The sequence below is a fragment of the Salvelinus sp. IW2-2015 genome, unplaced genomic scaffold, assembly GCF_002910315.2.
Source record: "Salvelinus sp. IW2-2015 unplaced genomic scaffold, ASM291031v2 Un_scaffold83, whole genome shotgun sequence".
NCBI classification, from domain to species: domain Eukaryota; kingdom Metazoa; phylum Chordata; class Actinopteri; order Salmoniformes; family Salmonidae; genus Salvelinus; species Salvelinus sp. IW2-2015.
In genome coordinates this window covers 512,834-539,690 of record NW_019942514.1, presented here as the reverse complement: position 1 = coordinate 539,690, position 26,857 = coordinate 512,834, and the positions used below count along the sequence as shown (strand labels likewise).

General features: G+C 43.7%; 1 protein-coding gene across 2 annotated transcripts in view; it reads right to left on the bottom strand.

The window, feature by feature from the left end:
• The window catches only part of LOC112068070 (leucine-rich repeat and fibronectin type-III domain-containing protein 2-like), a 276,254-nt gene that overhangs the window by 27,319 nt on the left and 222,078 nt on the right, over positions 1 to 26,857 (bottom strand). For both annotated transcript variants that reach the window (XM_024135080.2, XM_070438013.1), the window contains one exon: positions 12,799 to 14,194. In XM_024135080.2, the coding sequence (XP_023990848.1) occupies positions 12,799 to 14,174 (1,376 nt within the window). In that variant the 5' untranslated portion in view covers positions 14,175 to 14,194. The remainder of the gene's footprint in view (positions 1 to 12,798; positions 14,195 to 26,857) is intronic.

Below are 26,857 nucleotides of genomic sequence, written 5' to 3'. Positions count from 1 at the left end.
CAGAAGAGCGAATTGCACCCCTTCTGAAAAAAAGCCTACACTCGATCCTCCATGATCAAACAAACTACAGACAGTATCTATCCTTCTTCTTTTCTCTCCCAAAACTCATTAACGTGCCTCCTTGGCACAGCTCTCTGCTATGCTCTCTCAAATGACCTTCTTTGATCCAAAGTCAGTCAGGTTTCAAGACTAGTCATTCAACTGAGACTCGTCCTCTCATACTGTGTCACGGAGGCGCTCCGCACTGCAAAAGCCTAACTCTCGTCTCCTTCTGTCTCATCCTTCTTAAGACCTATCGGCGCCTTTGATACTTGTGAAAACCATCAGATCCTTCCTCTCCACCTCTCCGAGCTGGGCATCTCGGCGCGGCCCACGCTGGATTGCGTCTTACCTGACAGGTCGCTCCTACCAGGTGGCGTGGCCGAGAATCTGTCTCCGCACCACGTGCTCTCACCACTGGTGTCCCCAGGGCTCTGTTCTAGGGCCCTCTCTATTCTCGCTATACACCAAGTCACTTTGCTCTGTCATATCCTCACATGGTCTCTCCTATCATTGCTATGCAGACGACACACAATTAATCTTCTCCTTTCCCCCCTCTGATAACCAGGTGGTGAATCGCATCTCTGCATGTCTGGCAGACATATCAGTTGTGATGACGGATCACCACCTCAAGCTGAACCTCGGCAAGACGGAGCTGCTCTTCCTCCCAGGGAAGGACTGCCCGTTCCATTGATCTCGCCATCACGGTTGACAACTCCATTGTGTCCTCCTCCCAGAGTGCTAAGAACCTTGGCGTGATCCTGGACAACACCCTGTCGTTCTCAACTAACATCAAGGCGGTGACCCGTTCCTGTAGGTTCATGCTCTACAACATTCGCAGAGTACGACCCTGCCTCAACGCAGGAAGCGGCGCAGGTCCTAATCCAGGCACTTGTCATCTCCCGTTAGATGCACTATTGTAAAGTGGTTGTTCCACTGGATATCATAAGGTGAATGCACCAATTTGTAAGTCGCTCTGGATAAGAGCGTCTGCTAAATGACTTAAATGTAATGTAAATGTAAAAGAATGGAATAGAAAATGATATAATATATAAATATTAAGATGAGCAATGTCGGAGTGGCATAAAAGTGACTAAAATACAGTAGAATAGAATACAGTATATACATATGAGATGAGTAAAGCAATTTTTTTAAACATTATCAGAGTGACTAGTGTTCCATTATTAAAGTGACCAGTGATTTCAGTCTCTGTATATGGGGCAGCAGCCTCTAAGATGCAGAGTTACGTAACCGGGTGGAAGCCGCCTAGTGATAGCTATTTAACAGTCTGATGGCCTTGAGATAGAAGCTGTTTTTCAGTCTCTCGGTCCCAGCTTTGATGAACCTGTACTGACCTTGCCTTCTGGATGAAAGTGGGGTGAACAGACAGTGGCTCGGGTGTTTGTTGTCCTTGATTATCTTTTTGGCCTTCCTGTGACATCGGTTGCTGTAGGTGTACTAGAGGGCAGGTAGTTTTCCCCTGGTGATGCGTTGGGCAGACCGCACCACCCTCTGGAGAACCCTGCATGTCTTATGTCTTACTCAGATCGGCCACGGAGAAGGAGAGCCCACAGTCCTTGGGAGCGAGCCACATAAGTGGCAATGTGTTATCCTCAAAGTGGGTGAAGAAGGTGTTTAGCTTGTCCGGAAGTAAGACGTCGGTGTCCGCGACATGGCTCGTTTTCCCTTTGTAGTCTGATTGTCTGTAGATCCTGCCACATACGTCTCGTTTCTGAGCCGTTGAATTGCGACTCCACTTTGTCTTTATACTGATGTTTTGCTTGGTTGATTGCCTTACGGAGGGAATAACTACACTGTTTCTATTTGGCCATATTCCCAGTCACCTTTCCATGGTTAAATGCAGTGGTTCGCGCTTTCAGTTTTGCGCGAATGCTGCCATCTTTCCACGTTTTTGGTTAGGGTAGGTTTTAATAGTCACGGTGGGTACAACATCTCCTATATACTTCCTGATAAACTCAGTCACCATTTCCGTTTATTCGTCAGTGTTATTTTCAGAGGCTACCCGGAACATATCCCAGTCCGCGTGATCAAAACAATCTTGAAGCGTGGTTTCCGATGGGTCAGACCAGCGTTGATAAGTCCTTAGCATGGGTACTTCCTGTTTGACTTTCTGCCTATAGGGAGGGAGGAGCAAAATGGAGTCGTGATCAGATCCGGTAGAGTTTCCCTCAAATTTGCTTTGTTAAAATCCCCAGCTACAATAAATGAGCAAGTCAGTTAAGAACAAATTCTTATTTACAATGACGGCCTACCCCAGCCAAACCCGGTCGACACTGGGCCAATTGTGAGCTTCCCTATGGGACTCCCAATGACGGCCGGATGTAATTCAGACTGGATTTGCACCAGTGACTGTAGTGACGCCTCTTACACTGAGCTGCAGTGCCATAGACCTCTGCGCCACTCGAAAGCCCTAAAAGGTATTGGGATCAGAAACAGTGGTTGATTGCTAACTTTTCTAATAAATAGTCATTGGCTATTTCCCAATTATATCTCCTTCTTCCCAAAGTGTGCACTTGTTCACTTTCCTTCACTGATCTGAAAGGAAATAAATTGTATAAGAAATATGGTGGAAGCTCCCACTAGACCATGCCTCCACCAATCTTATACCTTTAGATTTGTGGGAAGTAGTGAACAAGTGTACAATTCAAAAAATAGATATTATTGGGATACACCCCAATATAAATCAGGGCTTGTATCTCCTGTAGTAATGAAAGATCAACTTTTATTTGTCAAATGCGCCGTGTAGACCTACGTGATATGCTTACTTACAAGCCCTTAACCAACAATGCAGTTTTAAGAAAAATACATGTTAATTAAAAAATAAATATGTAAAAAATAAGAAATAAAATAATAATTAAAGAGCATCAGTAAAATAACAATAGCGAGGCTATATACAGGGGTACTGGTACAGAGTCCCGTGTGGCTCAGTTGGTAGAGCATGGCGCTTGCAACGCCAGGGTTGTGGGTTCATTCCCCACGGGGGGACCAGGATGAATATGTATGAACTTTCCAAATTGTAAGTCGCTCTGGATAAGAGCGTCAGCTAAATGACTTAAATGTAAATGAGTCAATGTGTGAGCGCACCGGTTACTCGAGGTAATTGAGGTAATATGTACATGTAGGTAGAGTTAAAGTGACTATGCATAAAGAGTAAACAGAATAGCAGCAGTGTAACAGGGGGTGGGGGCAATGCAAATAGTCTTGGTAGCCATTTGATTAGCTGTTCAGCAGTCATATGGCTTAGGGGTAGAACCTGTTGAGAAGCCTTTTGGGCCTAGAATTGGCGCTCCGGTACTGATTGCCGTGCGGTAGCAGAGAGAGCAGTCTATGACTTGGTTGGCTGGAGTCTGACAATTTTTAGGACCATCCTCTGACAACACCTGGTATAGAGGTCCTGGATGGCTGGGCTGTACGCACTACTCTCTGTAGTGCCTTGCGGTCGGCGGCCGAGCAGTTGCCATACCAGGAAGTCATGCAACCAGTTAGCATGCTCTCAATGGTGCAGCTGTAGAACTTTCAGGGGGAATAGGTTTTGTCGTGCTCTCTTCACAACTGTCTTGGTGTTCTAGGACCATGAGAATTAGTTGGTGATGTGGACACCAAGGAACTTGAAGCTCACAACCTGCTCCACTATAGCCCCATCAATGAGAAAAGGGGCGTGCTCGGTCCTCCTTTTCCTGTAGTCCACAATCATCTCCTTTGTCTTGATCACATTGAGGGAGAGGTTGTTGTCCTGGCACCACACGGCCAGGTCTCTGACCTCCTCCCTATAGGCTGTCTCATATTTGTCAGTGATCAGGCCTACCACTGTTGTGTTAACGGCAAACTTAATGATGGTGTTGAAGTCGTGCCTGGCCATGCAGTCATGAGTGAACAGGGAGTACAGGAGGGGACTGAGCACGCACCCCTGAGGTGCCCCCGTGCTGAGGATCAGCGTGGCGGATGTGTTGTTACCTACCCTTACCAGGGTCCTTGCCAGGGTCCTTAGCTTAGTGATGAGCTTTGAGGGCACTATGTTGTTGAACACTGAGCTGTAGTCAATGAATAGCATTCTCACACAGGTGTTCCTTTTGTCCAGGTGGGAAAGGGCAGTGTGTAGTGCAATAGAGATTGCATCATCTGAGGATCTGTTGGGGCAGTATGCAAATTTGAGTGGGTCTAGGGTTTGATGTGGGTGGGTTGATGTGGGCCATGACCAGCCTTTCAAAGCACTTCATGGCTATAGACATGAGTGCTACGGGTCGGTAGTCATTTAGGCAGGTTCCCTTAGTGTTCTTGGGCACAGGGACTATGGTGGTCTGCTTGAAACATGTTGGTATTACAGACTCAGATAGGGAGAGGTTGAAAATGTCAGTGAAGACACTTGCCAGTTGGTCAGCGCATGCTCGGAGTACACGTCCTCGTAATCCGTCTGGCCTAGCAGCCTTGTGAATGTTGACCTGTTTAAAGGTCTTACTCACATCGGCTATGGAGAGTGTGATCACACAGTCGTCCGGGAACAGCTGTTGCTCTCATGCAGTGTTTCAGTGTTACTTGCCTTAAAGCAAGTATATACAGTTGAAGTTGGAAGTTTACATACACCTCAGCCAATTACATTTAAACTCAGGTTTTTCACAATTCCTGACATTTAATTCTAGTAAGAATTCGCTGTCTTAAGTCAGTTAGGATCACCACTTTATTTTAAGAATGTGAAATGTCAGAATAATAGAAGAGAATGATTTATTTCAGCTTTTATTTCTTTCATCACATTCCCAGTAGGTCAGAAGTTTACCCACACTCAATTAGTATTTGGTGGCATTTCCTTTAAATTGTACTTGGGTCAAATGTTTCGGGTAGCCTTCCACAAGCTTCCACAATAAGTTGGGTAAATTTTGGCCCATTCCGCCTGACAGAGCTGGTGTAACTGAGTCAGGTTTGTAGGCCTCCTTGCCCACACATGCTTTTTCAGATCTGCCCACAAATTGTCTATAGGATTGAGATCAGGTTTGTGATGGCCACTCCAATACCTTGACTATGCTGTCCTTAAGCCATTTTGCCACAACTTTGGAAGTATCCTTGGGGTCATTGTCCATTTGGAAGACCCATTTGCGATCAAGCTTTAACTTTATGACTGATGTTGCTTCAATATATCCACATAATTTTTGTTCCTCATGATGCCATCTATTTTGTGAAGTGTACCAGTCCCTCCTGCAGCAAAGCACCCCCACAACATGATGCTGTCAACCCTGTGCTTCACGGTTAGGATGGTGTTCTTCGGCTTGCAAGCCGCCCCCTTTTTCCTCCAAACATAACAATGGTCATTTTGGCCAAACAGTTATATTTTTGTTTCATCAGAACAAAGGACATTTCTACAAAAAGTACAATCTTTGTCCCCATGTGCAGTTGAAAACCGTAGTCTGGCTTTTTTATGGCAGTTTTGGAGCAGTGGCTTCTTCCTTGCTGAGCGGCCTTTCAGGTTATGTCGATATAGGATTAGTTTTACTGTGGACATAGATGCTTTTTTACCTGTTTCCTCCAGCATCTTCACAAGGTCCTTTGCTGTTGTTCTGGGACTGATTTGCACTTTTCGCACCAAAGTACGTTAATCTCTAGTAGACAGAACGCTTCTCCTTCCTGGGCGGTATGACAACTGCATAGTCCCATGGTGTTTATACTTGCGTACTATTGTTTGTACAGATGAACGTGGTACCTTCAGGCATTTGGAAATTGCTCCCAAGGATGAACTAGACTTGTGGAGGTCTACAATTATTTTTCTGAGATATTAGCTGATTTTCCCATGTCAAGCAAAGAGGCACTGAGTTTGAAGGTAGGCCTTGAAATACATCCACAGGTACACCTCCAATTGACTCAAATTATGTCAATTAGCCTATCAGAAGTTTCTAAAGCATGACATCATTTTCTGGAATTTTCCAAGCTGTTTAAAGGCATAGTCAATTTAGTGTATGATAACTTCTGACCCACTGGAATTGTGATACAGTGAATTATAAGTGAAATAATCTGTCTGTAAACAATTGTTGGAAAWATTACTTGTGTCATGCACAAAGTAGATGTCCTAACCGACTTGCCAAAACTATAGTTTGTTAACAAGAAATTTGTGGAGTGGTTGAAAAACGAGTTTTAATGACTCCAACCTAAGTGAATGTAAACTTCCGACTTCAACTGTAAGTAATTTAGCTCATCTGGCAGGCTTGTGTCACTGGGCAGCTCACAGCTGTGCTTCCCTTTGTAGTCTGTAATAGTTTGCAAGTCCTCCCACATCCGACGAGCGTTGGAGCCGGTGTAGTACGATTAGTCCTGTATTGACACTTTGCCTGTTTGATGCTTCGTCGGAGGGCATAGCAGGATTTCTTATAAGCTTCCGGGTTAAAGTCCCACTCCTTGAAAGCGGCAGCTCTACCCTTTAGCTCAGTGCGGATGTTGCCTTTAATCCATGGTGCTGGTTGGGGTATGTACATACAGTCACTGTGGGGACGACGTCATCGATGCAGTTATTGATTAAGCCAGTGACTGATGTGGTGTACTCCTCAAGGCCATTGGAAGAATCCCGGAACATATTCCAGTCTGTGCTAGTAAAACAGTCCTGCAGCTTAGCATCTGCTTCATCTGACCACTTTTTTTATTGTCCGAGTCACTGGTGCTTCCAACCTCTTGACCTTAGGGGTCAGATTATTATTATTTTTTTTTTTAAATAACGTTCCCAAGGTAAACGGACTATTTCTCAGGTCCAGATCGTAGAATATGCATATAATTTACAGATTAGGATAGAAAACACTCCAAAGTTTCCAAAACTGTCAACATATTGTCTGTGAGTATAACAAAACTGATTCTGCAGGCGAAAACCTGAGAAAATCTAACCCGGAAGTTATTATTTTTATCTGTGTGTCCTGGCCCGTCTTTCTTCCATTTAAAGGGGTATCAACCAGATTCCTTTTCCAATGGCTTCCTCAGGCTGTGACCAGGCTTTAGACATAGTTTCAGGCTTTTATTTTGAAAAATTAGCGAGATTTCAGTTGTTCAGTCAGTTGTCCTCTGATTAGTTCCTGCGCGCGAGAGGTAGCTCTCCATTTTCTTTTTCTCTCTTAATGAATAGGTTACGGTCCAGTTGAAATATTATCGATTATGTTTGTTAAAAACAACCTGAGGATTGATTATAAAAAACATTTGACATGTTTCTACGACCATTACGGATACTTTTTGGAATTTTCGTCGAACGGAACGAGGCTTTGGTTTTCTGAACATAACGCGCAACCCAAATGGCGTTTTTTTGTTATAAAAGTCATATTTATCGAACAAAAAGAACATTTGTTGTGTAACTGGGAGTCTCGTGAGTGCAAACATCCGAAGATTATCAAAGGTAAGCGATTCATTTTATTGCTTTTCTGACTTTCGTGACCAAGCTAATTTGGGGCTAGCTGTTTTAGCATTGATTGATACAATCTCAAAAGCTTGGAATTCTTTCGCTGTAAAGCATATTTTCAAAATATGACACGATAGGTGGATTAACAACAAGCTAAGCTGTGTTTTGGTATATTTCACTTGTGATTGCATGATTATAAATATTTTTAGTAATATTTTGCGCCCTGCAATTCAGCAGTTGTTTAGGAAAATGATCCCGTAAAAGGGATCCGTAGCGCAGAGAAGTTACGTTTTTACTTGTAAGCAGGAATCAGGAGGATAGAATTATGGTCAGATTTATTTTACAATAGACGCAGCATGCTCATATAACACAATACACGTATTACCTACTTATGTGTAACAAAGTGAATCACTGAACAGTACTAAAGCTATTGTTTCCTTATCCAAGTAATTATTGGATATCCACATGAAAAGCTACTATAGATTTTCATATGTTTCTCTTATTTCATGCGCTGATTAAGGCTCTTTAGCTGAGACATTAGTCACATACATCCACATCAACACATTGTAGTCTGATAGAAAAATAAAGATATTATAGTTCAGAATTTCATGGAGATACTCTAAATGGCTCATGCTACAAAATGCACCCATTAATATAATAACATTGTGTGGGCTGCTTGTTTGAGCTGGGGTACCTCCTGAGACAGACCGACACACCGCGTAATTAAGCATGGGGTCTTGTCTATTTGGCTGTGTATTTCTTCCTCTATGGGATTAATAGCGTCCGATGAAAACCGTAGGGTTGAGCGCTCTACACCACATGCTGAGGGCTCATGTGCGTTGGAAAATAAAGTAATTTTCACTATGACAGTTGTGGCTCAGATGATGCGGTTCCTAGAAGCATGTTACTGGTGATAACACTACACTGGTGGGCACAATGTCATACTGGAATCACCTAAAATGATTTTTTGAAAACACTGGCCATCGGAAAGTGACATGAAGTCAGAAACAACAAAGCAGAACATATCTTACAATCAAGTCCAATGGACATTAAATCATTGATTTTGTATTTCATGATTATTTAATGCATGTCGATAAACATATTTTAACACAGAAAAGTAATTCAGACGATTCCTTAATAATACTCAATGTTATTCATTTACCCTCCCTGGGTAATTGCTTTGCTGTTGCAAATTAATGAGCAATGGAAATGTAAGCTGTCCGACTGAGATCTGGAAGAAACCAGTCATTTTACAACAACACTGCTCCAGATGAAAAAACCCAGAGCTTTATACAGTGCCTTCAGAAAGTATTCACACCCCTTTACTTTTTTCCAAATTGTGTTGTGTTACAGCCTGAATTTAAAATGAATTACATGTAGATGTTGTGTCATTGATCTACATACAATACCTCATATTGTCAAAGTGGAATTTTGTTTGTAGAACATTTTCGAAATTAATAAAACATGAAAAGCTGAAATGTCTTGAGTCAAGTTCAGGAGTAAAAATGTGCGTAACAAATCACATAGTTGTTGCATGGACTCATTCTATATTCAGTAATAGTGGATCACATGATTTCTGTGAACTCAGCATTCTGTGGCTCAGCATTCAACACCATAGTACCCTCCGAGCTCATCATTAAGCTCAAGGCCCTGGGTCTGAACCCCAACCTGTGCGACTGGGTCCTGGACTTCCTGAAGGGCCGCCCCTTCAGGAGAGTACAGGGAGTACAGAAGGTAGGAAACATCACCTCCACTCCGCTGATCCTCAACACTGGGGCCCCACAAGGGTGTGTGCTCAGCCCCCTCCTGTACTCCCTGTTCACCCATGACTACGTGGCCAAGCACGCCTCCAACTCAATCATCACGTTTGCAGACGACACAACAGTAGTAGGCTTGATTACCAACAATGACGAGACAGCCTACAGGGAGGAGGTGAGGGCTCTGGGAGTGTGGTGCCTGGAAAACAACCACTCACTCAACGTCAACTAAAAACAAAAGAGATGATTGTTGACTTCAGGAAACAGCAGAGGGATCACCCCCCTATCTACATCAACGACACCGCTTGGAGAAGGTTGAAAGTTCCTTGGCGTACACATCATTGACTAACTGAAATGGGCCACCCACACAGCAAGTGTGGTGAAGGCGCAACAGCGCCTCTTCAACCTCAGGAGGCTAAAGAAATGTTGCTTGTCACATAAAACCTTCACAATCTTTTACAGTTGCACAATTGAAAGCATCGGGCTGTATCACCGCCTAGTACGGCAACTACACTGCCCGCAACCGCAAGGATCTTGCGGTTTGCCCAATGCATTACCGGGGGCAATAAATTATTCTCTCTACTATTATTCAGACATTTTACATATTTAAAATAAAGTGGTGATCCTAACTGATCTAAAACAGGGAATTTTTACTGGGATTAAATGTCACGAATTGTGAAAAACTGAGTTTAATTGTATTTGGCTAAGGTGTATGTAAACTTCCAACTTCAACTGTACGCTGCTGCTCCTCTCTGTTTATTATCTCTGCATAGTCACTTTACCCCTACCTACATGAGCATATTACCTCAATTACCTTGACTAACCCGTACCCCTGCACATTGACTCTGTACCGATACCCCTTGTATATACAGTGCATTCAGATAGTATTCAAACCCCTTGACCTTTTCCACATTTTGTTACGTTACAGCTTTATTCTAAAATGGATAACATTAAATGTTTTCCTCGTCCATCTACACACAATACCCCATAATGACAAAGCGAAAACAGGTTTTTAGAAATGTTTGCAAATGTATAAAAATGTCTAAACAAAAATACCTAATTACATAAGTATTCAAACCCTTTGCTATGAGACTCGAAATTGAGCTCAGGTACATCCTGTTTCCATTGATCATCCTTGAGATGTTTCTACAACTTGATTGGAGTCCACCTGTGGTATATTCAATTGATTGAACATGACTTGGAAAGGCACACACCTGTCTATATATATATATATATATATATATATATATATATATATATATATGCATGTATGTATATATATATTTAACTAGGCAAGTCGGTTAAGAACAAATTCTTATTTACAATGACGGCTTAAGGTCCCATAGTTGACAGAGCATGTCAGAGCAAAAACCAAGCAATGAGGTTGAAGGAATTATCCGTAGAGCTCCGAGACAGGATTGTGTCGAGGCACAGATCTGGTTTTGATTAGAGCCAGTTTGCGCTGTTCAGTGAAGGGAGTAGTACACAGCGTTGTATGAGATCTTCAGTTTCTTGGCAATTTCTTGCATGGAATAGCCTTCATTTCTCAGAACAGTTCTCTTGTGTTTCAGAAGAAAGTTATTTGTTTTTTGGCCATTTTGAGCCTGTCATCGAACCCACAAATGCTGATGCTCCAGAAACTCAACTAGTCTAAGGCCAGTTTTATTGCAGAACAACAGTTTTCAGCTGTGCTAACATAATTGCAAAATGATTTACTAATGATCAATTAGCCTTTTAAAATGATAAACTTGAATTAGCTAACACAATGTGCCATTAGAACACAGGAGTGATGGTTGCTGATAAATGGGCCTCTGTACGCCTATGTAGATATTCCATCTGCCATTTCTAGCTACAATAGTCATTTACAACACTAACAATGTCTACACTCTATTGCTGGTCAATTTGATGTTATTTTAATTGACTTTTTTTGTTGCTTTTCTTTCAAAAACAAGGACATTTCTAAGTGGCCCCAAACTTTTGAACGGTAGTGTAGATGGGTGAGAAAAAATAATTATTTAATCCATTTTGAATTTAGGCTGTAACAAAAGAAAATGTGGAATAAGTCAAGGGATATGAACACTTTCTGAAGGCACTGTATACAGCATTCATAACTTGGAACTCCAATATGTTCAGCGCCAGTCTATTTTAACACATTTGTAGAAATGCCGGGATAAGAATTAATTCATATAAACTGTGGGTGGGTGGAAAACGGTTGAGCCACCCGTCCGCCACATTCATTGGACAGCGAAAAGCTGTAGCTATACTGAGGAAATTATATTACTTCTTGGTCTGTACAGGAGCAGGTTGAAAAAACTAGCACTGAATGTGCCTGGTGAGCAAATCAGATAAACATATCCTATTATTGTATTCTTAAGAGGTGATGAGTTCTATTCAGTCCTTTGAGCAAAATAATATCTCAACCCAACTCTGAGCATGATTTCAATATCGCATTCCCCCAGTAAACCAATAAGCAACAGCAGATCTCCATAGTGTCCGCTCTCGGTTATTAAACAATTCAGAATCCGGTACTTGCATAAGAGGTAAATCTCAAAGGGCTATGACACGTCGGCCATTAAAAGGTAAAGTATTGCTGGGGGGGTTCATTGGTATTCAATTTCGTGTGTTTACGAAGGTTTACGATTGAACACATAACTTACTGTAACTGCATTCAGCAATTACAGGCCCGCTTTTCCAATTCATGCACAATTATTTTATTAAACAAAGTAAGGGTAGTAAATATCCAGGGACAGTCCCTCAGCATTCTTAACCACATTACGCTCTTGGGAGGCAGGGGAGATATATGGTTTATTCCCAGGCCTGCTAGTCTAGATCTGCCCATGTCTTTCCCTTTCCTTCTTATAGCAATGGAGTCAAATACAGGGTGGGGTAACTGTTCCTAATGCCATTCTAATGCTATTAGGTTTGCACATGCTGTTACTAGTGTAATTACACTGTTACTACACAGGCAACCCACATGTAAAGTGTTGTATTGCCAGGCTAATTATCATTATACTAATTCTTCTTTGTGTGTTTTCTGTTAATTTGTTGTAGTGGGAACATTTGTGGTTGCTTGGACATCTTCCATCACTAAAGCAAGTGCTTATTTTTTTAAGCTAGAAAATGTTTGGATGGCAGGGAGCCTACAGATTTATTTCCCAAAAGTATTATATGTATTCCTAATTGTCTAGAGCATTGGGATTGAGATAAATAGTTGAAAGAACATTTAGAAAAATCCTCTTTGTTAGGACTGCAGGAATAAACGATTAAAAAGTTGGATTATTTTTGTGGCTGGTTTCACTATGATAAAAAGTGCCTGGCTCAGTGCTTGTTAATTGCAGGTGTAGGTATTGCTATTATCTGAAGAATATCTTGTGTGCATTGAGGAAAGTGTCAAGAGGACATGCTATCAATACTCTTTGGATAACACATAAGAGCAGTAGGCTACATGTCGGATGTAGTTAGCAATTAATTGGCGACAGACTGGCTACGTACAACTGAAGTGTTGTAAAGTTCTACAGACAAATGGGGACCCTAGGGACTTGTTAAACTGTATTGTGATCTTGCAACCCACCTCTCATCAAACCCTCAAGTCTATAAAAAAAAGAATCACACAATGTTAATTACCTGTAAATCAGGACTTCATCTTCGGAGCAGTTGTACTGGAGCTGGTACATCTTGACCTTGGGTGCTGTTTTGCTAACAGTCCACTTGACCAGAGCAGAGGACGCAGACACCTCCGATACAGATACCACCTTTTCCGGAACAGGTTTGGACTCCCCCTTACTGGTCTTGGTAGAGCTGGTGATGTCCGAGAGCCGGGACTTGGGCTGTGCGGTGTGGTTGGTACCATTGCTGAGGTGTGGCAGTTGAATGATGGACAGTTCTATAGAGGCGGTCGATTCCCCTGCTGCGTTGGCTGCGATGCAAGTGAAGGTGCCGTAATCCTTGGACGTGGTGATGGTAATATCCAGGGTGCCGTTATCGTACACGGTCGCTCGGGACGAATTGCTAATCAAACGGTCGTCTGGGGCGACCCAGTGTATGATCGGCATTGGGTCGCCGATAGCTTTGCAGCGCAGGCTAGCTGTTTGGCCCTCCAGGACTAACAACTTGTGCGTGTGTTGGGTGATCAGGGGCGGTTCACAGACAAACTCTTCTTCCCGCACGTACCAAAAGTAGCGTCCCTTTAGACTGGTAGGGGAAGCGCACGTCTCCATATCGTCCTCTCGGTCCAGCCTCCGGAGCCAAAGCACTTCACAGTTGCAATGCAGGGGGTTTCCCCCAAAGCTCAGGGAAAGCTGAGGGGCGTAGGGAGTGGTCAGTATTAAGTTAGTCTGGGAACGGGCGAAGATGGGGTCTGGCGGGAGCTTCTGGAGCCGGTTGGACGTGAGGTCCAGGCGCGCCAGCTTGTCCAGGTCCGTAAATGTCCCCTCTGTGATGTGCGAGATGAGGTTATGATCAAGACTCAACTGGTGGAGGTTGACCATCTTGCGGATGGACTCCCAAGGTACGCCCCGCAAGTTGTTGTAGGACAGGTCCAGGTCTTCCAGTGTCAGCATCAGATCGTCAAAAGCCACCTTGGAGATGCGGTTGAGCTGGTTGTTGTTGAGGATGAGGTGCTGCAGGTTGACAAGGCCACGCAGGTCGTCCGGTCCCAGCTCGGTCAGGCGGTTGCTGTCCAGGTGCAGGGAGCGCAGGGTCTCCAGGTCGAGGAAGGAGAAAGGCAGGATGGCACTGATGGTGTTGCGGGACAAGGTGAGGTCCACCAGGCCCGTCATGTTGGCAAAGTCCTGCGGTGTGACCTTGAGGATGAAGTTGCCGCCCAAGCGGAGCTCTACGGTCCGCCGGTCTATGTCCAGAGGCACGAAGAGCAGGCCTTTGGATGGGCAGAGGGTACCCAGGGACTCAGACAGGTTCTGGCAGACACAGTACTTGGGGCATGCGTGAGCCATCATCACTGCGGTTCCCAGAAGCAGGAGGCTGCTGAGCAGTTTGTCCATGGTAGATCATATGCAGGGACCTACGAAAGACAGAGGAGAGAAGGGAAGAGCATGGTAAGATCATTTCGTCCAAGTAATGATGAAAGACCTTACAGATAAAGATGGCACAGATAATTAAATTACATACTTTCATCAGTGGTCTAAAGTTCATCACACTCAGCCCTTTTTTCAGTAAAATAAAGACACATTAGGACCACCAATATGAGAGGAACCATGTGCAGTTGGTTACTATTTGCAATAGCATTATGTTAGTAAGCAGGTTTACAGGCAATTTGCTCTATCTGTGTCCATCATAGCTATTCATTTACAGTATGTACTGTGCATGAGTCCCAGTCACATCATACCTAGGGAATATTCAAAACAAATCAGTAACCAGGACATACAAATGCATATTCTTTCTCCATGTTTGAAAGCATGTTTAAATAAATACACTGTCACTGTAAGTCTCGTTTTGTTTCACAATTATAGCATTTCATAATGTAGTCCATTCTTGCAGTGCAAAGATAACTGCATTTTTAATTCACCTTGTTAATGACCTGGTAACCAACCGTGTCTCTAGTCACAAAATGCTCTCCACCGGTTGCGTTGCGAATTGCTTTTTCAAAGTAGTTTTTAGTTCTGCTTATACATTTACAATGACCCAATTGCTAATAAGATGTTGTTTAGGCACTTAAAATGAATCTAAACATTTTAACTTACAGTTGTTGAGCAGGAGCAACTACAGTAGTTCTAGCTTTAACTGCACTGGTCACACTAGCCCAACATGCTAGAAATGATAAGTCAAAAATTGAGGAGCATAATATTTGAATATTATTCCACCCAGCAGGAGTCAAATAGCAAATCTCTCTCTCAAACTCTCTCTCTGCACTAACACTGTTCCTCACTTTGATCTCTTTCTCTCTCCCTCACCCTGAGAAGATGCTACAGTATGAAATATGGTCAGGTGTCGGGCCGTGTAGACACCCTTCATGCTCGTGTGAATATCTAAGCAGCCCTCCCAGCAAACCAAAATTGGTTCTATGAAGGTTCTCAGTGCAAATGTTCTCATATCACAAAACAACTGTCCAGTCGTGGTGATGAATTGCGGCGACAAGAAGTTGAGTGTTTGTAAAAATGTAAAAATGTTTGTAAAAAACATTCACCTGATGTTTCAAGATCTTTCCCAGAGCAGCTGATTATTAAATGTTTTCCTTTTACCCCTTTTTTTCTCCCCAATTTCTTGGTATCCAATTGGTAGTTAGTCTCTTCTTGTCGCCGCAACTCCCCTACGGAGGTCGAGAGTCATGCGTCCTCCGAAACACGACCCAATTAAGCCGCACTGCTTCTGGACACAATGCCCGCTTAACCCGGAAGCCAGCCACACCAATGTGTTGGAGGAAACACCGTACACCTGGCGACCGTGTCAGCGTGCCACCCGGCCCGCCACAGGAGTCGCTAGAGAGCAATGGGACAAGGACATCCCTGCCCGGGCCTAACCCTCTCCTAACCCGGACGACGCTGGGCCAATTGTGCGCCGTCCCATGGGTCTCCCAGTCACGGCCGGCTGCGACAAAGCCTGGACTTGAACCAGGATCTCTAGTGGCACAGCTAGAAACTTCAATATAGTGCCTTAGACCACTGCGCCACTCAGGAGGCCAACAGCTGATTATTACACCAAAAAATATATAAACGCAACACGTAAATTGCAGGTCCCATGTTTCATGAGCTGGAAAAAAATATCACAGAAAATGTCCATACGCACAAAAAGCTTGCTTCTCTCATTCTGGGCATAGATTTGTTTACATCCCTGTTAGTGAGCATTTAATAATTTGTCAAGATAATCCATCCACCTGACAGGTGTGGCATATCAAATTAGCTGATTACACAGCATTGTCATTACTGGCCTGTGAGGATCCGGTTACAGTGGATCACAGTTCTACAGAGATACAGTTGAAGTCAGAAGTTTACATACACCTTAGCCAACTCAGTTTTTCACAATTCCTGACATCTAATCCCAGTAATAATTCCCTGTCTTAGGTCAGTTAGGATCACCACTTTATTTTAAGAATGTGAAATGTCAGAATAATAGTAGAGAGAATTATTTATTTCAGCTTTGATTTCTTTCATTACAAAGCTGGTGTACCGGGGTCTGGTTAGTAGGCCTCCTTGCTCGCACATGCTTTTTCAGTTCTGCCCACAAATGTTCTTTAGGTTTGAGGTCAGGGCATTGTGATGGCCACTCCAATACCTTGACTTTGTTGTCCATTTTGCCACAACTTTGGAAATATGCTTGGGGTCATTGTCCATTTGGAAGACCCATTTGCGACCGAGCTTTATCTTCCCGACTGATGTCTTGAGATGTTGCTTCAATATATCCACATCATTTTCCTACCTCATGATTCCATCTATTTTGTGAAGCGCACCAGTAAAGCACCTACACAACATGATGCTGCCACCCCCGTGCTTCACGGTTGGGATGGTGTTCTTCGGTTTGCAAGTCTCCCCGTTTTTCCTCCAAACACAACGATGGTCATCGTGGCCAAACAGTTCTATTTTTGTTTCATCAGAACAGAGGACATTTATCCAAAAAGTATGATATTTTGTCCCCGTGTGCAGTTGTCCCCGTGTGCAGATTATGTCGATATAGGACTTGTTTTACTGTGGATATTGATAATTTTGTACCTGTTTCCTCCAGCATCTTCACAAGGTCCTTTGCTGTTGTTCTGGGATTATTTTGCACTTTTTGCCCAAAAATACGTTCATCTCTTGGAGACAGAACGCGTCTCCTTCCTGACCGGTATGACGGCTGCGTGGTCCAATGGTGTTTATACTTGCATACTATTGTTTGTACAGATGAACGTGGTACCTTCAGGCATTTGGAAATTTCTCCCAAGGATGAACCAGACTTGTGGAGGTCTACAATTCTTTTTCTGAGATCTAGGCTGATTTCTTTGATTTTCCCATGATGTCAAGCAAAGAGGCACTGAGTTTGAAGGTAGGCCTTGAAATACATCCACAGGTACACCTCCAATTGACTCAAATTATGTCAATTAGCCTATCAGAAGTTTCTAAAGCCATTACATAATTTTCTGGAATTTTCCAAGCTGTTTAAAGGCACAGTCAACTTAGTGTATGTAAACTTCTGACCCACTGGAATTGAGCTACAGTGAATTATAAGTGATTTCATCTGTCTGTAAACAACTGCTGGAAAAATTACTTGTGTCATGCACAAAGTAGATGTCCTAACCGACTTGCCAAAACTATAGTTTGTTAACAAGACATTTGTGAAGTGGTTGAAAAACGAGTTTTAATGACTCCAACCTAAGTGTATGTAAACTTCCGATGCCACAGATGTCTCATGTTTTGAGGGAACGTGCAATTAGCATGCTGACTGCAGGGATGTCCACCAGAGCTGTTGCCAGAGAATTGAATGTTCATTTCTCGACCATAAGCCGCCGTCAATGTCATTTCAGAGAAATTGTCAGTACGTCCAACAGGCCTAACAACCACAGTCCATGTGTAACCATGCCAGCCCAGGACCTCTACATTTGGCTTCGTCACCTGCGGGATCATCAGAGGCGGTCGGGGGGCTTGTGGAGGAGTGTTTCTGTCTGTAATAAAACCCTTTTCTGGGGAAAAATGTATTCTGATTGGGTGAGCCTGGCTCCCCAGTGGGTTGGCCTCGCTACCAAGTGGGTGGGCCTATGCCCTTGCAGGCCCACCCATGGCTGCTCCCCTGACCAGTCATGTGGAATCCATTAGGGCCTAATTTATTTATTTAAATTGACTGATTTCCTTATATGAACTGTAACTCAGCAAAATCTTTGAAATTGTTGCATGTTGCGTTTTATATTTTTGTTCAGAATATAATGTTTTTATTAGGTTGCAAAAAACATTTACCTGTTTTTGCAAGAACATTCCCAGAACAAATGTTTTATATTCTTTAAAAGTTCCTAAAACATTTCTTTAGGTTGTGGGAACAGTGTGGGTACATTACAAGAGATAGGTTCCCAAAACACAAAAAATGATCAGTTGTGATGACATTCATATAATGTTAAAGTTAGGTTGCACATTACATGTTGTAACAATGAAATCAGTCAGTTTTTGAATTGAGTCAGCATAATTGTTTTACATTTAACATACTATTCCATTGATGTAAAACGTATATTGTATGAACCTTGTCTTTGACGTCCTCAGAACATTTCATGAACCTTCAGAATGTTATATTAACGTTTTAGATAATATTAGCACAACATTCTGATTATGCAAATGTGTATATCCTTCGAGCAAAATTGGATGTATCCCCATTATTTTTCTCTCCAGATGTAATGGTAAATATTGTAGGTGATATAGAAACATTATATGGAATTCTAATTTCATTCAAATCAAATTTTACTGGTCACATACACATGGTTAGCAGATGTTATTGCGAGTGTAGCGAAATGCTTGTGCTTCAAGTTCTGACAGTGCAGCTATATCTAACAAGTAATCTAACAATTCCACAACAACTACTTAATACACACAAATCTAAGTAAAGGAATGGAATAAGAATATAACCTCAGCAAAAAAAGAAACATCCCTTTTTCAGTACCCTGTCTTTCAAAGATAATTCGAAAAAATCCAAATAACTTCACAGATCTTCATTGTAAAGGGTTTCAACATTGTTTTCCACAATCCCTCCATCATTACTCAGACTGTCCGCAATAGGCTGAGAGAAGCTGGACTGAGAGCGTGTAGGCCTGGTGTAACCAGACATCTCCAGCAACAACGTCGCCTATGGGCACAAACCCACCGTCGCTGGACCAGACATGACTGGCAAAAAGTGCTCTTCACTGACGAGTTGCGGTTTTGTCTCACCAGGGGTGATGGTCAGATTCATGTTTATCGTCGAAGGAATGAGCGTTACACAGAGGCCTGTACTCTGGAGCGGGACCAATTTGGAGGTGGAGGGTCCGTCATGGTCTGGGACGGTGTGTCACAGCATCATCGGACTGAGCTTGTTGTCATTGCAGGCAATCTCAACGCTGTGCATTACCGGGGAAGACAACCTCTTCCCTCATGTGGTACCTTTCCTGCAAGCTCATCCTGACATGACCCTCCAGCCAGACAATGCCACCAGCCATACTGCTCATTCTGTGCGTGATTTCTTGCAAGACAGGAATGTCAGTGTTCTGCCAAGGCCAGCGAAGAGCCCGGATCTGGCAAATCTGGTGCAGTCCATGAGGAGGAGATGCACTGCAGTACTTAATGCAGCTGGTGGCCACTCCAGATACTGACTGTTACTTTTGATTTTGACCCCCACTTTGTTCATGGACACATTATTCCATTTCTGTTAGTCACATGTCTGTGGAACTTGTTCAGTTTATGTCTCAGTTGATGAATCTTATGTTCATACAAATATTTACAGATGTTAAGTTTGCTGAAAATAAACGCAGTTGACAGTGTGAGGAAGTTTCTTTTTTTGCTGAGTTTATAAATATATGGATGAGCAATGACAGAGCAGCATTGGCACAATGCAATAAATGGTATAAAATACAGTATATACATAAGAGATGAGTAATGCAATATATGTAAACATTAAAGCGGCATTATTAAAGTAACTAGTGATCCACTTAATAAAGTAGCCAATGATTTTAAGTCTGTATGTAGGCAGCAGCCTCTCTGTGTTAGTAAAGGCTGTTTAACAGTCTGATGGCCTTGAGATAGAAGCTGTTTTTCAGTCTCTCGGTCCCAGCTTTGATGCACCTGTACTGACCTCGCCTTCTGAATGGTAGCGGGATGAACAGGCAGTGGCTCGGGTGGTTGTTGTCCATGATCTTATTGGCCTTCCTGTGACATTGGGTTCTGTAGGTTTCCTGGAGGGCAGGTAGTTTGCCCCCGTTGATGCATTGTGCAGACCGCACAACCCTCTGGAGAGCCCTGTAGTTGAGGGTGGTGCAGTTGCCGTACCAGGCGTCAGGAAGTCCGGGACCCAATTGCACAAGGCGAGGTTTAGACCCAGGGCCTCAAGCTTAATGATGAGCTTGGAGGGTACTATGGTGTTGAATGCTGAGCTATACTCAATGAACAACATTCTTACACAGGTATTTCTCTTGTCCAGATGGGATTGTGCAGTGTGATGGTGATTGTATTGCCTGTTGACCTATTGGGATGGTAAGCAAATTGAAGTGGGTCTAGGTTGTCAGGTAAGGTGGAGGTGTTATGATCCTTGACTAGTCTTTCAAAGCACTTCATGATGACAGAAGTGCTCGTTTAGTTCAGTTACCTTTGCATTCTTGGGTACAGGAAAAATGGTGGCCATCTTGAAGCATGTGGGGACCAGACCAGCCATCTGGTCTGCGCATGCTCTGAGGACGTGGCTAGGGATGCCATCTGGGTCGGCAGCCTTGCAAGGGTTTACACATTTAAATGTCTTCCTCACGTCAGCCACAGGAGAGCCCACAGTCCTTGTTAGCGGGCCGCATCGGTAGCACTGTATTATCCTCAAAAGCGGGAAAGAAGGTGTTTAGTTTGTCTGAATGCAAGACGTCGGTGTCAGTGACGTGGCCAGTTTTCCTTTTGTAGTCCGTGATTGTCTGTAGACCTTGCCATATACATCTCGTGTCTGAGCCGTTGAATTGCAACTCCACTTTGTCTTTATACTGACATTTTCCTTGTGTGATTGCCTTGCGGAGGGAATAACTACACTGTTTGTATCCGGCCATATTCCCAGTCACCTTTCCATGGTTAAATGCGGTGGTTCGAGCTTTCAGTTTTGGGCGAATGCCGCCCTCTATCCACGATTTCTGGTTAGGGTAGGTTTTAACTGTCACAGTGGGTACAACATCTCCTATACACTTCCGTATAAACTCAATCACCGAATCAGCGTACACGTCCATATTATTCTCTGAGGCCACCCGGAACATATCCCAGTCTGCGTGATCAAAACAATCTTGAAGCGTGGATTCGTTGAATAGTCCTTAGCACGTGGACTTCCTGCTTGAGTTTCTGCCTAAACGAAGGGATGGAGCAAGATGGAGTCGTGGTAAGATTTGTCGAAAGAAAGATGGGGGAGGGCCTTGTATGCATCACGGAAGTTAGAGTAACAATGGTCCAGTGTTTTTCCAGTGCGAGTGCTACAGTCGATATGATGATAGAATTTAGGTAGTCTTGTTCTCAAATTTGCTTTGTTGAAATCCCCAGTTTCCAGTTTGCATAAAGTCCAGTGAATTTCCTTGAGGGCCATCGTGGTATCGGCTTGAGGGGGGGATAATAACCAAAGAGAATTGTCTTGAGAGATAATATGGTCGGAATTCTTCTTCCTGGAGAGATGTTTATTCCTGTCAGCGCGATGCACAAAGAATCCAGGTGGCTGTACCGACTCCGACAGCATATCCTGAGAGAGTCATGTTTTTGTGAAACAGAGTATGTTACAATCTGGAAAGCAACCCTTGCCCTAATTTCGTCGACCTTGTTATCTAGAGACTGGACATTAGCAAGTAATGTACTCGGAAGCAGTGGGTGGTGTGTGCGCCTCCAAAGTCTAACCAGAAGATCGCTCAGTCTTCCTCTTCTCCGGCGGTGTTGTTTTGGGTCAGCCTCTGGAATCATTTCAAATGCCCTGGGTGGTACGGACAAAGGATCTGATTTGGGAAAGTCGTATTCCTGGTAGTAGTGCTGGTAAGTTAACATCGCTCTGATATCCAATAGTTCTTCCCGGCTGTATGTAATAACACATTGTAAAAAATGATACATAAAATACATAAGCGAGGCAGCGCTCGCTGTCGGGACATTTGAACTGCATTTATTCATACAAACATAATCAAGAAGCTGTTGAGAAGCCTCTTGGACCTAGACTTGGTGCTCCGGTACTGCTTGCCATGCGGTAGCAGATAGAACAGTCTATGAATAAGGTGGATGTAGTCTTTTACAATTTTTGGGCCTTCCTCTGACACCGCCTGGTATAGAGGTCCTGGATGGCAGGACTCTTGGCCCCAGTGATGTACTGGGCCGTACGCATTACCCTGTGTAGTGCCTTGCGGTCGGAGGCAAAGCAATTGCCATACCAGGCAGTGATGCAACCAGTCAGGATGCTCTCAATGGTGCAGCTGTAGAAGATCTTTTGAAGATCTGAGCACCCATGCCAAATATTTTCAGTCTCCTGAGGGGGAATAGGTTTTGTTGTGCCCTCTTCACAACTGTCTTGGTGTGCTTGGACCATGTTAGTTTGTTGGTGATGTGGACTCCAAGGAACTTGAAGCTCTCAACCTGCTCCACTACAGCCCCGTCGATGAGAATGGGCGCGTGCTCGGTCCACCTTTTCCTGTATTGCACAATCATCTCATCGTCTGGCCCTGCGGCCTTGTGAATGTCGACCTGGTTAAAGCTCTTACATCGACTGCGGAGAGCGTAATCACACAGTCGTCTGGAACAGCTGATGCTCTCATGTTTCAGTTTTACTTGCCTCGAAGTGAGCATAGAAGTAATTTAGCTCGTTTGGTAGGCTCGTGTCACTGGGCAGCGCTCGGCTGTGCTTCCCGTTGTAATCTGTAATAGTTTGCAAGCCCTGCCACATCCGACGAGCGTCGGAGCGGGTGTAGCACAAATTGATCTTAGTCTTGTATTGATGCTTTGCCTGTTTGATGTTTCATCGGAGGGCATAGCGGGATTCCTTATAAGCTTCCGGGTTAGAGTCCCGCTCCTTGAAAGCGGCAGCTCTACCCTTTATGTCAGTGCGGATGTAGCCTGTAATCCATGGCTTCTGGTTGGGGTATGTACGTACAGTCACTGTGGGGACGATGTCATCCATGCACTAATTGATGAAGCCAATGACTGATGTGGTGTACTCCTCAATGCTATCAGAAGAATCCCGGAACATATTCCAGTCTGTGCTAGGAAAACAGTCCTGTAGCTTAGCATCTGCAGGTGCTTCCTGCTTCAATTTTTGCTTGTAAGCAGGAATTGGAAGGATAGAATTATGTTAATATTTGCTAAATGCAGGGCGAGGGAGAGCTGTGCACACGTCTCTGTGTGTGGAGTAAAGGTGGTCTCAAGTTGTTTTTTCCTCTGGTTGCACATTTCACATGCTGGTGGAAATTTGGTAAAACGGATTTAAGTTTCCCTGCATTAAAGTCCCTGGCCACTAGGAGCGCCGCCTCTGGAGGAGCATTTTCCTGTTTTCTTATGGCGGTATACAGCTCATTGAGTGCGGTCTGATTGCCAGCCTTAGTCTGTGGTGGTATGTAGACAGCTACAGCTAGGTAGATAGTGTAGTCTACAGCTTATCATGAGATACTCTACCTCAGGTGAGCAAAACCTAGAGACTTCCTTAGATATCGTGTACCAGCTGTTGTTTACATAGACCGCCACCCCTTGTCTTACCAGAGGCTGATGTTCTATTCTACCGATAGAGTGTTTAACCCATGTTGTATGTTGTTCATGTCGTTGCTCAGCCACGACTCGGTGAAACATAAGTTATTACAGTTTTTAATGTCCCGTTTGTAGTTTAGTCTTGCTCGTAGATCATTGATTTTATTTTCCAATGATTGCATGTTTGCCAATAGACCGGATGCCAGTGGGGGTTTACTCGCTCGGCCTACGAATTCTCAGAAGGCAGCCCGACCTCCGCCCCCTTTTTCTCCGTCTTCTCTTCACGCAAATGACGGGGATTTGGGCCTGTTCCCGGGAAAGTACTGTGTGTACAGTACCCACATCAAACCACACCCCCAACACAACTTTTGTTTGGCTTCAGTCATGGCCGCTGGCATTCTTAATGAGCAATATGAAAAATGAGGCCAAATCAGGAAGTTCACCACCCCTTTAAATGAGCATGACAACTACCAGCATACCAAGGTTTCCAACATGACATACACAAGTAGACAGCTAGATTATATGAATGCGGCTTTCACAGGTCAACACAATCTCCATCTGGCTCCTGCATGATTAAACTATACAGCTGATGATGACCTTAAAGGGGAGAAAGTGCATTTGAGATTCAATGAAACCAATTGGCAGCACATTTGAGATGTAACTTCATAAAACAAAATGTTAAACTTGCATAAACCAATGCATTTCAGACCTCATATTTCCTACTGCAGCTTACATTTCAGAACACTTTTGCAAATTGACATTGTAGAATATTTTGTCCCACACATCTCTGCAGACAGATGTAAGGTGCAGTACTCTCTCCATATTTAAAATGTCTTGTGTTATCCAGCATTGGGTTCAAAATGGCTTTTAGATACAGATGTTTAAGTCTATGGACATTCTGGTCTACAGTATGTGAACCTTCTGTAACAAGACTGTCAGTTGCAAGGAAAAATGTATGCAATCAAAGTGAACTCAATCCCTCCATTTACCCCTTTTCCTCTCCAGCCATCAATCACGTTCTCGATCAGGGTTTTCGCTTCGCACTCATTTCAAATTCTAGTGGTACTACATTAATTTGGAGAAATATTAGCAGAACTCCGTGCTACGTGACCCTCTCAGAACACCATAGTTCACCCCCGACTGGTTCCCGCTGTGAGAGCTGTCAGTTGTGATGACAGACACCGCTTCTCACCTGGAGTAGTCAGTTTAATGCGTGCAATATCTTCCTGCAATTTGATCATATGAGAAAGACAGATTATATAAAACTGAGAATCTTTTGACTTTGATTTTTAGAGCTTTAGAGCGGGACTCTAACCCCGAAGGTTATAAGAAATCCCGCTATGCCCTCCGACGAACAATCAAACAGGTAAAGCGTGAATACAGGACGAAGATCGAATCATACTAAATCGTCTCTGACGCTTGTCGGATGTGGCAGAGCTTGCATTTCATTACAGATTACAAAGGGAAGCACAGCCGAGAGCTGCCTAGTGACATGAGCCTACTAGACGAGCTAAACTACTTCTATGCTCGCTTCGATGAAAATAACACTGAAACATGCATGAGAGCAACAGTTTTTCCGGAAGACTGTGTGATCACGCTCTCCGCAGCCGATGTGAGTAAGACCTTTAAACAGGTCAACATTCACTTGGCCGCGGGGCCAGACGGATTACCAGGACGTGTACTGCGAGCACGCGCTGACCAACTTGCAAGTGTTTTCACTGACACTTTCATACTCTCCCTGTCCGAGTCTGTAATACCAACATGTTTAAAGTAGACCACCATTATGCCTGTGCCCAAGAACACTAAGGTAGCCTGCCTAAATGACTACTGACCCATAGCACTCACGTCTGTAGCCATGAAGTGCTTTGAAAGGCTGGTCATGGCTCACATTAACACCATTATCCCAGAAACCCTAGACCCACTCCAGAGGCGAAGGTCGAGAGCCGTGCGTCCTCCGAAATACGATACCGCCAAGCAGCACTGCTTCTTGACACAATGCTCACTTAACCTGGAAGCCAGCCGCACCCATGTGTCGGAGGAAACACCGTACACAGGAGTCGCTAGAGCGCGATGGGACAAGGACAACCCGGCCGGCCATCCTCTAACCCGGACGACGCTGGCCTCAGAGCTCTCCCAGTCACGGCCGGCTGCAACACAGCCTGGGATCGAACCAGGATCTGTAGTGACACAGCTAGCACTGCGATGCAGTGCCTTAGACCACTGCACTACTCGGGAGGCCCCTTCTTGGTGGGGTTTGCACTTTTGGGACTATTCCAATGTGCTGGGTGAGCTAAATCAAGTGCACCTTCAGTATGTGAAAGAAAAAAATACTATTTTGACCCAGGTTTGCTTGCAAGTACAGAAGGTGGAAGGGGGTGAGGAAGATGGAGGATGGAGAGGGCTGGCTTGGTGTAAAGTGATGTAAGTGCAGAAAAATGTAATGCTGTGGCCCTGATGAACTAAGGAATGGAATAGTAGATTACCGTAAAAGTGTCCTTCACCTGTGGAGGTGAAAAAGACAGTAGGGGGTAAAATAAAGAGAAGAGGGAGAGAGGAAGAGAAAGACAGAGAAAAAGCCAGGCGAGAGAAATGGAGAGTGACTTTTCAGGAGAGAGGCAAAAGCCAGGGGGTACAATCATAGAGGCATTGAGACAGGATGAAGGTAGGTTAGAGCCCCTGGTATCAAAGAAAATTTACTGGAGACCTAGAGAGTCACCAGGCTCCCAATAGCGACCCCTTAATGGACATTCAGAACAAAGGGTCTAACGAAACGGAGTGGGAGAGAGCCAGACACGGGACCTTAATTGAAACCATTGTTAATGTCTAGATTCAAGGTGAAATGAAAGTAGCCCTTAAATACAGTCAACTAGTTTTAGCAGGCACATTTTTTTACTGTCTCATCCTCAGATGATAACAGGGTCTGAAATGTGAGAGGGCTGTGCTTCTTGGATCTTGTGTTATTATGAAGGACCCTGGGTCAGAACTTTAGAAGATCTAATCAGTGGGAATGATGAAATGTTATACACGAGGAGGATTACAGGTCACATGCATTTCCTTTCTATCCATTTGATGAAATTATGAGTATGGTTTTATAGATCCCAATACTCTATCCATTAAATATGTTATTTCAAAGCCACATATTTACAGTATACATTGCTTACCCCATGTTGAAACACTGGTACAAATCTCTGAAAACATACATTGCAATCTCAACACACAAGCCACCAAATTGTAATAAATGTATGTGCGAAAAGTCCATTAACAAGGAAGTCATTGCTATTTTGGGTGGAAGGTTGCCGCTTTTGGAAGCAAAATAGTAGACAAATACTCACAGTCACTAACAGACAGTATAGGAA